The sequence below is a fragment of the Phaethon aethereus genome, assembly GCF_964289735.1.
Source record: "Phaethon aethereus genome assembly, chromosome: 4".
Classification (NCBI taxonomy): Eukaryota; Metazoa; Chordata; class Aves; order Phaethontiformes; family Phaethontidae; genus Phaethon; species Phaethon aethereus.
In genome coordinates, this window is record NC_138578.1 from 16159266 (window position 1) to 16172699 (window position 13434).

The 13434-nt window shown below is 48.7% G+C and overlaps 1 protein-coding gene across 1 annotated transcript; it reads left to right on the forward strand.

Annotated features, from left to right (window-relative positions):
- Positions 1 to 389: 389 nt before the first annotated feature.
- Positions 390 to 8415, forward strand: REELD1 (reeler domain containing 1; the record flags this gene model as incomplete). The annotated part of the gene is made up of 6 exons (XM_081999608.1): positions 390 to 609; positions 1493 to 1715; positions 3302 to 3459; positions 4183 to 4483; positions 5150 to 5213; positions 7840 to 8415. The coding sequence occupies 6 exons, from the start codon at positions 390 to 392 to the stop codon at positions 8413 to 8415; spliced, it is 1542 nt and encodes a 513-aa protein (XP_081855734.1).
- Positions 8416 to 13434: the final 5019 nt, after the last annotated feature.

The following is a 13434-nucleotide window of genomic DNA, read 5'->3' on the forward strand; positions in this document are numbered from 1 at the left end:
AGGGACGGGGCTCCGCGCCAGCGCGCAGGGAGAGGCTCCGTGCTGTGCACTGAGGGTAGATGTTCCCCCATTGATCAGGTTGTACATTTGGGAATGGTGGAGGGTGCTGAGCGCGGCCGTGCAGAGCCTTCTCCTCCGTGACTTCGCAAGAAATGCATCCCCTTGCGGGGCATCTCCCCTCCCAGCCTCAACAGTTTACTTCAAATTAGGAACTCCTGTGGGCTACCGAAGCGGCTCTATGCACCACAGAGATCATTTATTCTCCTTCATTTAGAGGCTGTGGGAAGGGCAGCTCTGGAGCTCGGCTAATTCAAAGGCACCAGGCACACTCATGGGCTGATGAAGCCGCTGCTTTGAAGTGAACCTCCCCGTTGTTTTAGGGCCGCAGGATGGAGGCCGGCAGGAGCGCTCACATCGCCATCGTGGGCTGGGCATGCACGACCCTGTGCTTGGTCTCCTACACGGCCGCCTTCTCGCACGGCGCGAGCCTTTCTGCCTGCACCGACATGATGCCCAGGCACCTGACAGCGCAGCTGCACAGCCCCAGCAACAACTACATTACTGTCCACACCAACATGTCCTTCTACTTCCCAGGTGACAAGGTTCCAGGTAAGGAACAGCTCATTCCCGCATCTGAAAAATACATGATAACTGATCTCAAGTGATGGTGTTAATCTTTGTGAGGGCTGGGAAGAGGGATAACTGCTCCGAGTGAGCCATACCACCTCTCTTGTCATGAGGAAACAAACGTATTTACAGAGGGATTCTGTTTGCAGCGCTTTGCCTGAGGTTTCTCGGGTGACGGCTGACTCCAGATTTTCACCGTGTTGCAGGCCAGTTGTTTGCCAGAGGCAGCCGGTAGGTTTGGGTGCTTTGGGTGGGATTCGTTTATCTCAACTGCGTCTCAACCGTATCGGACCTCATCACACACAACGGCGCACGAGAGGCACCTCCAGAGGGTAAAGTTGCCTTCCCTGCTCCTCCGCACTGCACGAAGGGGTCTGGGTGACTCGCTTGACCCCTAGGTACGGTTGGGCAGCATGCCCCGTCCCTGTCATCGCCGCTTCTGAAGCAGATGCAGACAGAGCTGAGAGTCACCGCTACCCAGCCTGGCTGCTTGCCTGCCTATCCCCATGCGATGTAGAACCCCTCCGAGGGCAGCACGCAAGCTGTTGCATACGTACAGGGTGGTACCCAAACCTCCATCCTTAAAAAGGGCTGCATGGTGCCTAATGCAATGTGGTTAGCAGCTTACAATCAAGGGGGGGAAAAGACTCAAGCAAATTTTGTGTGCAGTTACATACTACGAAGCTAAAGTCTGGCCTCCTGAGTCCAGCATGTCCAAGACAGACCATGAGGACAAAGAGTAAGATTTTGTTCTTGTTGTTGCACAGGGTTTTCTTTTGTCTTCAGTGCTAGCAAACTTCATCGCAAACAATTCAGCCCACAGCGACAAGACAAATCCCTTTGTGTCCTGTGTTTTGTCTTGCAGTGACAGTGAGGAGCACCCGGGATTTTATGGGCTTTTTGCTTCAAGCTCGCAAAGTGTCTAACAACGAAATCGCTGGCACGTTTGTCTTCATTCCTCCTGGTTCCAAGCTGCTGACTTGCTTTGAAGATGGTGACACCGTCACCCACTCGGACAAGGCACTGAAGAGAAACCTGTCCTTCGTATGGAAAGCACCAGACCAACCCATTGGAGACATCAAGTTTTTGTAAGAACGCGTTGGTTCCTAACCAGAATTTCTATCTTCTCAGTTAAAGGCTTGGCTTTATTTTTCCATCGTACTTGTCCACCACCGTGGTTTATGTATCTTGAAACCCATATAGCTAAATACTTGTCAAATGCTGCAACAGTACCCCAGCTGGTACATAAATTGCCATTTATATTTGCTGAGTAGTGCTGCTTTTTATTTACATGGTCACTATTTTCTCAGAATAAATATACTGGAAGATGACAGCACTTAGGAAATAGAAATATTAGATAGACAGAATTGTGATCATGTCGCTCGTCTTTCTAAATAACACAGCTCACATGACTTCCCTGCCTACAGAATAATCTTGCACATCACTTCTTTTAAAATTAAAAATGAGTGTTTTTTTTAAAAAGTTACGTGTAAACAGAATTATTCACAGTAGAAAGAGAGAGTGAGCACTGGGGCAAAACTTGACATCCCTGCTCTGCACCAAAGTCCCAAACTGTCCAAGTATTTTGGTTCTGATTTGGAATGAAATGAAACTTTTTCTAGGTGGCCGTCTTAGAGGAAGGACAGTGACTTTTCATTTTGGAAGAGATTAAATTGTTATGTTTTGACTTTACAAAACTGCTTAGAAGCTGCTTGGCCAGATCCTTGGCTGCTCCCCAAAACGTAAGCATCCTGGTGAGCGCTGTGGCTTGCGCATCTCATTGTGATTCAACACAAATTCGCTGAAAATATTGCTGCTTAGCGTTTCCAATTTTGCCTGTTGTTTTGTATCAGAAAATACTATCAAAATCACATAAAACTCAAGCAATGGAATGAACCCAACCCAAACCCAACAACGCCTGTTGCTAGCCACCCGCTCTGACGCTTCCTTCACCCTCTGGCTTTTGACTGATTTCTGATAGCCTTTCCCTTTTCTTCCTGACACAGAACCTGGAAAAATTCCTTGTTGGGCTTTAAAATGTCTCATAAGTGCGATCTGGCGCAGGAAAACCTGGGCTCTTTTCACCTTAACTAGTTCTCAGAAGCAGCTGAGCAATCTGAGCTGAAATTCTCCCAAAATCTCCATCTTAAATAAGGCTCTCCGGGTGAACGGTTAAAGGTTGGCCAGTGCAGTTTTGGCACCTGACAAAAAGCAGAGGGTTAGGCGGGCTCAGATGTTGGAAGGCTGAAAAGAGAGACTTTTTTCTTTTCTACCTATTCTGCTGTTTGCACAAGTTACATTGACTTGTTTTAATTAGTAAATACCACACTTGTTTCCCTGCCTACGGAAGATTATAAGCAGAGCTAGTCCAAGTTTTCCAAATGTACTTCGATCAACACAGTGAATATAATAAGCTTTTTTTTTTTTAATTTGAGTTCCCACACATTTTTTTTGCTGATCTTAACTATGAGTGGTGATTCTTCACCCTGTATCTTTCTTATGGGACCTGGCACCTTTTATTTGTAATATAAAACATGTGACAGGCTAATCCTTTAAAATACTCTTGCATCGTTTCTGGTTTTTGGTTAAAGCAGTCCTTGTGATTAGCTAAACAGTCGGATGTTTTATCAATGCTATAGAGCCAGTAAATTCTCGCCTAATTATGTTTTAACAGCATCTCCGTAGTCCAGTCATACTTTGTTTACTGGGCAAAGATTGAATCTGCTATCGTGGCTCAGCGAGGGCAAAGCAAAACGCTTGCTGGCAGCGGCCAGGAGCCCGACCCTGTAACGCCCACGCCCTCGCGGGGACCAGCTGACCCACACCCCACAGGTACGGCAAGCAAAGGTACGGGTTTCTTACCAACTGCTTCCCGCAGAATAGTTTTACAGCTTATTCCGGGCAAGCACTGCCCACAAGTCACCCAAAAAAGCTGGAGGGACCCAGTTATCTCCTGTGGCCGTTAGGGAGATCAGCGATGGCCGTGGGGAACTCCTTGAAGTGAGGGCATGGGTCAGCATTTGAGGTGAAGGAGCCAGTTCCCAGGAGGGTACCAGAAAGACAAGGAGGCCTGCCAGATCTTATGATTTCAATGCAAACCCTAAAATACAACATACTTTACCTAAAATCTCAGCTCCTGAAGACAAGCAAGTGCAATTAGCAATGCTGTCTAAATAAAGGGATACCTTTGTCTCTAAATGCAACTATTGCCCTTCAGGTATGTATTTAGTTGTATTTGTGCGGCCTTTGGTCAGTAAATGCTCCAAGAATTTACTTATACCCAAATCAGATGTGTTTCTCAGCATTTTTGGCATGGCACCAAGATTGAGTTTTAATTATTTTACCTGACCATAATTTAGGCAGCGGGCTTTGTTGCTTTACTTTCCATCTGGGTTCCCACTTAAAATTAAGTGACGTGAAAATAAAAAAGAAGTCACTATTACAATCCTTCCTGGCAAATGTTAGCACCGAGTGGGATTTGAAATAAAGAAAACAAAGACAATCGACTTCTGCTCCTCCCTCCCTGCTTCTTGTTTTGTCTCTGTGCTGGACAAGGTCCCACCACTCCCGCAGCTGCCACCAGCTCCCTCCCACGCACACCCATGCCGCCTGCCAGCCCCACCGGCATCGCAACACCACCAGCATCGGAGCCAGATTTCGGTGTCAGGTCAGATGCCCAACCCATCGCTGAGCCGAAGCAGCTGGCCCGGCCATCGCGGGCTGCGTCCGGCAGGAGCAGCGGGTCCGGCAGCCAGGGGCTGGAGCCGTCCCTCCCCACCCAAGACCCTGGCACGGCGGACGCCTTGCGAGGTTTCCTCTCCCCGGACGACGCCTCTGGCTACAGCACCTCCAAGGGGTAAACTACGCAGTGGGAAGAGCCATTTTTCCAGCCCTTTCGGGGAAGGAAAATCCTTTCCCTGCAGATGAGCAAGGGTCTGTGTAGGAAGGTGTCTGCAGCTGGAGGGGAGGCAAGAGGGTGTTTGCTTGCTGAAATTTTGCGAAATAAACCTCTGGAGATTGCACATGACAGACAGTGACAGGGAGAAAATCCCAAACTCTTAAAAACATAATGTTGCGCTGCTTAGCCCAGCTGAGGTCTGGCTGGGTGACTAAGAAATATGAAAAAGACCACTACAATATTTTTCTAAAAGTGCACACAAATACTCAATGAATGATGAACTCAGCAGACCTATTTCTCCATCTGCAGGGAAAAGGAAGACAGGATTCAAAGCAATTACAAAATCTGGGCTTGAGGATGTCTGCTCAGAAGTCTTTGAGGGTTTGGACCACATGAGCTTTCATGAAACATTTCATACTGTGGGTGAAAACGATGGGGATAGGAATAAATGATCAGGCGTTATTAAAAACACAGCCCCATACGGTCTGGGTTGACTGGGCGCGTCCCGAGGCCGCTCTAGGCAGCGGCACGCTCCTCCGGTGGTGCGGAGCCCAGGGCATCCCACGTGCGCCGCAGCGACAGGTCTCACTCACTAACCCTGCCTTTCCTCTCTCCGTGTCTTAGAGCAGGACGCAGCGCCCACGCTGCCACCCCACGCTTGTGCTTGATGTGTAAAGAAGACGGGCAGGTAAGCAGCAGAGACGGGGAGGAGGTCTTCTCTAAAGACAGAAAGGTCTAAGAGAAGATGAGGATAAAACCTCTCTACTGCATGACAGCACCAAGCAGCCCACGTAGGTCTCCTAAGTGACTAAAACTACATTGAGACTGTTAAGAACGTTAATTTTTTTACTTTAACTGGGAACTGGGTTTTATATCTCTTCTGTGTTTTCCTTTTGAGCCCGCTGCCTGGGTTTTTAAAAGTCCTGCTGTAAAAACAGTCTAAAATAACTTTTCCATATGTAGACATGACTACAGGCTGCTGGATGTTATTGGGCTGGAAACATGTTTTATTCTCGTGGAAGACTGAGATGTTCCTTTCCAGAGGTGCTGGATAGGTACCACCCATGGCATTCACCAGGGGTCAAAGACTTCATCTTTCCAGGAGACGGCCAAGGAAGCCGCGTGCTTTCTGAGGGCAAGGTCAGCCCGGGAGGCTGGATGGACCAGAAGGGCAGAGGTGGTGGTGGTGATGGTGGTGACGGTGGGGTTAGCCACAGGAGACAGCCGGAAGAGCGGGAGCTGGCAGCTGGGACGAGCAGATGGGAGTGCCTTTTGGGATGGGGCGACCTCAGGAAAGGAAGCCCAGAAAGGTGTGAAAGGACTGCAGCCTCGGGGGAGCAGGGTGGCTGTACATATGGAAGGAGATGTGGGAGCTGGAAAGGGCATGTGAGGAATTGATTAGAGAAAGAAAAGGAGAGCGAGAAGAGGGAGAGAAGCTGGAGGATACCAGGGCTGCAGAGGACAGAGGAGGATGCTTAGGTAGGAACTAGTGGAGAAGCTGAGAAGCAGGGATAGCTTAAAGACACGGGGTACAGAGTTATCAGGGGAAGTCCAATATGCAGGGGATGGAGAGAAGAAAAATACAAGGCAAATAAAGAACTAGATCTGGGTTGCAGGATGCCACAGGAAGAAGAGAAGTAATCTCACAGAATATAAAAGAGGAAAGGGCCGTACAGCAGAGAATGAGGCAGAAATATTTAGGAAGGAGCGGAGGACAGAGAACAAGCAAAGGAGAGACGTGTAACATGAGCATCTGGTGTAGCCATGGAGAGAAGCAGAGAAGTGACAGAAGACAGTAGCCAAAGAAAAGAAAGAGTTTTATGCAAGGCAAGACCAGAAGAGCATACTGAAATGAAAATATTGAGAAGTTAGGCAAGAAAGGAGAGAAAAAGTATAAAAAGAAAGGAGAAATGAGGTGAGATAGGGCAAGGACTTGCAAGGCAATTCCATATTCTATCCCACAGTCCCAAATCCTGCAGCATATCCCTACAGTATGGCATTTTCATTTTGAGGGCAAGTGATCCATACACATGCAATCCTAACTTTGCCAGCCAGCTACTTTACAGTTTGCAGTTCAACCACTGAGTCTCTTTTATTTACTACTGTATTTTACTAGCACCTTCAGAAACCGTCTCTTCCACAAAGGATGCTTTGACCCTCCCCTACTTTGCTTCACAGCTTGCCAGAGCTCCTACCTCAGCTTTGTGCTCCTGTCATGCCGTCTTCCCAGCAAGCTTTAGAAATAGCTAATGATTGTAGAGGGTGAGCGTTTCTCTGGTGTAATTAATGGATGTGTGAAAAAGCCTGCTGGGCCAGACAGGCTGGAGAGGTGCCAGCTACTGAGGGCCAGATCCAAATCTCAGTGGAGCCAAAGAAAAAACTCCAGCACATTTTGCAGGTTTTGGATGGGGGCTCAGGTGCACAGTGGGAATGGAAAAATTCATTGGGGGCCTCCTAAATTGTATGATTGTTTCACAGTTAGTCTTGGATGATACCTGCAGTAAAGCCTGGGCTGCAGAACTGGCATGGAGCGGTTGTCATTTTGTGACGGATAAAATAAGGTGCATGGCACCAGGCAGAGCCCCTACAAACAGGAGCACGCAAGAACAGTCATTCCCACTAAAAGGGGAGGTTAAGCAACGCTGAGAGGCAGCAGGTTTCAAACTGGACCTGGAGACTGAGAAAGCAAGATGGGCTTTGGGGAGAGTTCGCAGGTTGTATGTGACCATCCCAAAACTGCTGATGTCAATAGCCTTCCCAAATCTCCTGAGCGCCTCTGCTCCATGGTTCAATCCACAGCCTCAGAAGGGTGACACTGCATCCCAGGGGGCCTGGTGTGACCCTAAACACAAAGCTTGGCTGGGAAGATCACACCCGTCCTTTCAGCATGACCCTGGCACCACTCAAGGTGGGAATTGTTTATGAAGTGATTTTTTTGTGTGTGAGAAAAATACCACCACCAACAGCACAATGGGAGTTGCAGACCTTTACTTAGGAAAAGCAGTGACCTTCCTGTCTGCCTGTGCCCTTCACCTCTGCCCCTTCAATCTGCTCTGCCTTGCACCCCTGGGACCAACTCCCAGTGCCTTGCGTCCCCTGTGGCAGTTCTGATACGGATGGATCAGGGTTGAACCTGCCTCATTTTCTAAAAGCTACTGAATAACCAGGGGATGGAGCAGGGTTATTCCAAGGCCAGTGGGGCACCTGGATGTCAGAAATACAGAGCTGAAGGGCACCGTGATGTAGGTAGTGAGAACCTAGTCAGCCCTTTCTCTTCCCTCACTGCACATCTCATCATGTTTTTGCTTTCAAAGGCCAGTACTGAGAGTGGGGCCACCTTGAAAGCCTCCCCACGTATGACAGCGTCTCCTTCTGCCCTGCACGTACACGCTTACTTGGATGACACCGCTGTGACAACTGCCTGGTTTGGCAATGCTGACGCTGCCGGCAATTTGTCATCAGCTTCAAGGCAAATGGCAGAAAGAAAGCTGGCACCGCAGCCAGACGAGGCAAGTGCCAGGGGCAAGGAGGAGACGCGTGGGAATACCCTGCCATGGGTGACCAGACCAGCTCCCGAATCTGCTGTTCCTGGGAAGGAGGAAGACCCTGGCAGAGGGACCCGACTCCTCGCAGCCCAACTCGGCATCCTCCTGGTCTGCACCGCTGCCCTGGGCCTGGCGCTGGCAGCTGCCGTGCGCTGTGTCTGTGCCCAGCATTGCCACAAGCGGACGGAGGTCTCCTTCAGCGAGCCAGACCCAAACGTCATCGCCGTCAGAGAAAACGGGGAGGTGATGCACTTCCGAAAGATCCGGGAGAACAGCTTCATCCTGGTGCAAGCCGAGTACAACTGGGTCAGCCCCTCAAGGAGCGGGAAGAAGACAATCATCTGAACATCTGCAATGCCGAAAGCAGCGCTGCAGTGGCCGGTGTAGATGAAAATAGCCCGGACTGCACAGCACAGGTTATAGGAAGTGGTGGTGTAGTTCCTCTATATGCAGCTGTATAGGTAAACAAACTCAAAGCAGCAGGTTCAGACAGAGGTGTTAGTTGAAAATATCTAAGCTACAGCTGCTAAGAAAATAGAAGTTGATAGATTGTTCAGTGCATTACGCTTACTGCAATTAATATTGTATATCTGCTCATTAGCTGTCACTGCCGCCATGACATACACTACTTCTGTTGCCTCAAGGGTGTAGCCAAAAATAGAAATTCTTTCTCTGTGCTGTAGTATTGTCTCCTGTTTAATCTCAGCAAAAGTTTCTAGTGTTATATTTCTTTCTAGGAACTAGAAACCCCTGATATAAAGCCAACCATTCCCATTTAGGAGCTTGCAGGTTTGATTCTGTGCAGTTGGTATCTCTCAGATGACAAAATATTTGCTGGTAGATTTTAAGTTTCAATTTGAAAATAAAAAGCAGTAACTGATTACTGGAGAACATTGATTCAAAGAATGCTGAATTGATCTACGGGAATGAAACGCAGGGTGGCGGACATCAGCTTTTGGGGGAGAAACATGCCTCCTCATCAGGTGCAAATGGAAGAAAACCTTTCCCGTCCATTTGCACCTGATGAGGAAGCTTGTTGAAGCCTTTCAGCCAGCATTTACTCAGTTTTTTACTTCGAGTCAGCTCAGTAACACTCTGTGCAGAAACACGCACTGAGAAGTACCCTTCCCAGGTCACTTTGGAGATCCCCAGCTGTGGTGGGTTGACCCTGGCTGGACACCAGGTGCCCACCAAAGCTGCTCTATCACTCCCCTCCTCAGCTGGATGGGGGCAGAAAATACAACAAGAAGCTCGTGGGTCAAGATAAGGACAGGGAGAGATCACTCACCAGTTACCATCACTGGCAAAACAGACTCGACTTGGGGAAATGAATTTAATTTATTGCCAATCAAAATTAGAGTAGGATAATGAGACCTAAAACCGAATCTTAAAACACCTTCCCTCCAGCCCTCCCTTCTCGGGCTCAACTTTGCTCCTGATTTTCTACATCCTCCCCCTCCAAGCAGCGCAGGGGGATGGGGAATAGGGGTTGTGGTCAGCTCATCACACATTGTCTCTGCCGCTCCTTCCTCCTCAGGGGAGGACTCCTCACACTCTTCCCCTGCTCCAGCATGGGGTCCCTCCCATGGGAGACAGTCTTCCATGAACTTCTCTAACATGAGTCCTTCCCACGGGCTGCAGTTCTTCACGAACTGCTTCAGCCTGGGTCCCTTCCACAGGGTGCCATCCTTCAGGAACAGACTGCTCCATCCTGGGTCCCCCATGGGGTCCCAAGTCCTGCCAGCAAACCTGCTCCAGCCTGGGCTCCTCTCTCCACAGGGCCACAGGTCCTGCCAGGAGCCTGCTCCATCGTGGGCTTCCCACAGGGTCACAGCATGGGCATCCACAGGGCATCCACCTGCTCTGGCGTATGGTCCTCCCTGGGCTGCAGGTGGAGATCTGCTCCATGGAGCTCCACGGGCTGCAGGGGCAGAGCCGGCCTCACCGTGGGCTTCACCAGGGGCTGCCAGGGAATCTCTGCTCCGGTGGCTGAAGCCTCTCCTTCCTCACTGACCGGGGTGTCTGCAGAGCTGTTCCTCTCATATTCTCACTCCTCTCTCCGGGTGCAGTTGCTGTTGCTGTTTCCCACCCCCTTTCTTAATTCTGTTATACCAGAGGCGCTGCCACCATCGCTGATGGGCTTGGCCTTGGCCAGCGGTGGGTCCATCTTGGAGCCAGTTGGCATTGGCTCTGTCAGACACAGGGGAAGCTTCTAGCAGCTTCTCACAGAAGCCACCCTTGCAGCCCCACCATTACCAAAACCTTGCCACGCACACCTGGTACACTACTGTAGCTACACACAGGGCCAAATTTCTATTGAATTAACTTCTAGGCCTAGGATTTTAAGTACAAGTACAGGATTTTAAGTACAGGATTTTAAGTACAAGTCTAGACACTTAAAATGGCATTCCTCTCCCGTGTCATGTGCCTTAGAAAGAAATCATGTTTCTGTAACCCAGTGCAGCTGAACTGTGTAGTGACTAAAGCAGACTGCATTCAAGTCATTGTTAATGCAGCCAAAAAAATCCTAATTAACTGAGAAAATAGGTCAACAAAATCTTAAATATTTAAAGAACTATCACATATTATTTTCAAAAGTTTCTTACAATGGCATAGCTGTTTATGAATAAATTACAAATACCTGTGGCCTCTTCCACTGTCTCTGGAGGTTTAACGTTACCAGACTGCTATAGCTATAAAACCGTTACCTTCCTTCCCCCAGCTCTTTCCCCACGACCCGGCACCACTTCTTGCCAGGCTGACTGGAGCAAGTGAAGGCCTCATGGAGATGTTTGATTAGGATAGCTGCACTTCAACCACCACTCTGCCTTCTGCCAAACTCTGCCTTCTGTTAAATTTATGCAGCTCCAGCATTATTAGTAGTAAAACCAGTAATGGTGAGCTCTGAGGGACACAGCTCCTTTGAATTAGTAATGACTTTTGCTACTTTGTGGACTTGGCTGAGACCTAAAGAGCTTGTGTTTTTTTTCTTGACTTCTGACTGAGGTTTCGTTTATTGTAGTTGCCATGACAAGAGGGATGGAGGTTTTATATTTTCTTAAGGCTGCTAAAAACATGAGCACTGATTAATTTATTAAAAGGCAAACCTTCAAACATCCCCATTCTTAAGTGACTCGCATTGTATGGAAATGCATCTGTGCTCACGTTTAGAACAGATTTAGGAGAAAAAAACTGGGAAAGGAAAGGCACAAACCGTTCTAATAACTAGAGGGACAAGTAAAAGACTTGCTTTGTTTCCCTCTCTAGGTCCATGACTGTGCAGTCACAGGTGTTCTGCTGGAACTGGGGGATCTCTGTTCCTCCAGCGCAGGTCAGCCTGCAGCCGTCTGTGGCCCACTTTAGGCTGCCATCCCTCAGTAAAGTGACATGGCTTTGGGTCAGAATTACTGACCAAAGGTGTGGAAAGCAGCTCACATTCAGCTCTAATGCAAACCTGTCCTTGTTCTGTCTCTCCACCAGCCAAACAGACAAGAAATGCAGTTTTGGCAGTGGAAACTCCTATGGCTTAAATCCTCCCATGCCATTACAATGCTTGAGCTATCCTAACTAAAAAAAAAAAAAAAAAAAAAAAAAAGTAGAAATAACTAACTTGCATACCGACGTGCCCATTCATCACACCCTTACTTGCATACTCATTTTCCCGTCTCACGTCACTATGATTCCTGCTTTCCCTCTGCTCCACAAAAAATATAAACCATTGCCCCTAAACCACCAGTCCTGCATGCTGAGCATGTAACATCATCGCTAATTCTTACTGCTTTTTCATGGTATCTGAAATCAGTTTTTGATGATTTTGCCCATCATCAAGCCCTTCCAAAAATCTCTTCCCCCTCTGCTTTGGAGAAGATGTCTCATGCAATCCTGCATCTGGTCTATGAAAGTTGCCTGCCCCAACTGCAGTTAGCAGAGGACAGCAGCCCTCCAATACATTAGTAGCACTAAATGTAACATGGAGAGGTTGCATTAAGCAATGCAGTCAGTCCAAAGCTTGGTTAAGTCATCATGGACATTTCCTGCGTTGGTTGAATTGTCACTAGTAAGCAAAAAAGCCAAACATGCATTGATTTGGTCAGCTCCAAAACAGGTGACAAGACTCACAGGAGAAGCCACAGAGCTCTTTGGGCCCAGCTATCACAGTCAGCAGGGATGTGCAAGCTCAGGCTCGCCGCAGAGCACTCTCCCCAGAGCAGCGCGGGATGAGGCCCCAGGCATCAAGGAGATCTGGCTGGCTGGCTCGGCCAGCCCTTTTGGCACAGTTTCTGCAACTAGTTAAGACCACACAAACCAAGGGAGGCAAGGCAGCAAGGCCAGGAACCTGGAGAGTAAAACATTCATCACGTCCCCAGCAAACTGAGCACAGGGAGATGACACATGGGCTGCCTGGCCGAGGGGTGAGGATTTGTCCTCTCCCTCACCCCTGAGGGTTTGCCCCTGCTTCAGCCAGCTCCTTGGCAGAGCTGCAGATGCATATGTTATTTCCTCACTTGGATGTTAGTAACAATGAGAAACACCTGTAAAAAGATGATTCCTGCAACATTCAGCTGCAAAAAGACAGCTGCTTACCTGCTAAAACCAACGACAAGGTAGCAACCTGGCCTGCCCAGCTGGCGAAGAGCAGAAGAGCCCACTCACTCCTCCTGGCAAGCCGGACCCTCTCCGCTGCCCCTGCCGTGGTCTCAAGGCTCAGTCTCAAAGTCATTGTGTCTGGACGGCTCTGCAGGGCTTCTTTTCCTTTTCCTTCCCCGGTCTCTCTCCTGCCGGCTCCTCCAAGGCACCACATCACCTATGAGAGGGCAGAGAAGGACCTGGGAGTCATGATTGCCCTTGGACCGGGAGCTGCTCAGGGATCCTCTCCCAGCTCCCTCCCGCCACCAAATTGTTCCGCCTTCGCAGGCCTCCTCGCAGCAGCCCTCTTTCCTCATTAGTGTGTGTGTGACTCTCTCAATAAAGCATTTTGTTACATGATGTATGAAGGATCGTGTCTCAAACCACATTTTACTGTATATTTAAGTGCATGTTTTGCTGATTTACTGCTGTTCTAGAGAGCGTCTCCCTTCCTGAGCGGGGCAGGCCTGTGAAGGATATATCAGCTCTGACTAATGATTATTAGTACGTCCCAAGGTTATGTACCACAATCAAATAAACGCGTAGGAGGGAAGAGAGACTCCAGCTTACTCGGCTGAGGACAAAGATCACAGATAGTCTCTTTGAATCTTCAGATTGCAATATCCATTACAGATTGCCACCTTCTAACGTCAAAGCGTAATTTGTTGTTGAGAAAATGTGTCGCTATTTCAAAGGCGAGTCAAAGATCAGCCTCGCTGTATATCAGCATATGCTGAT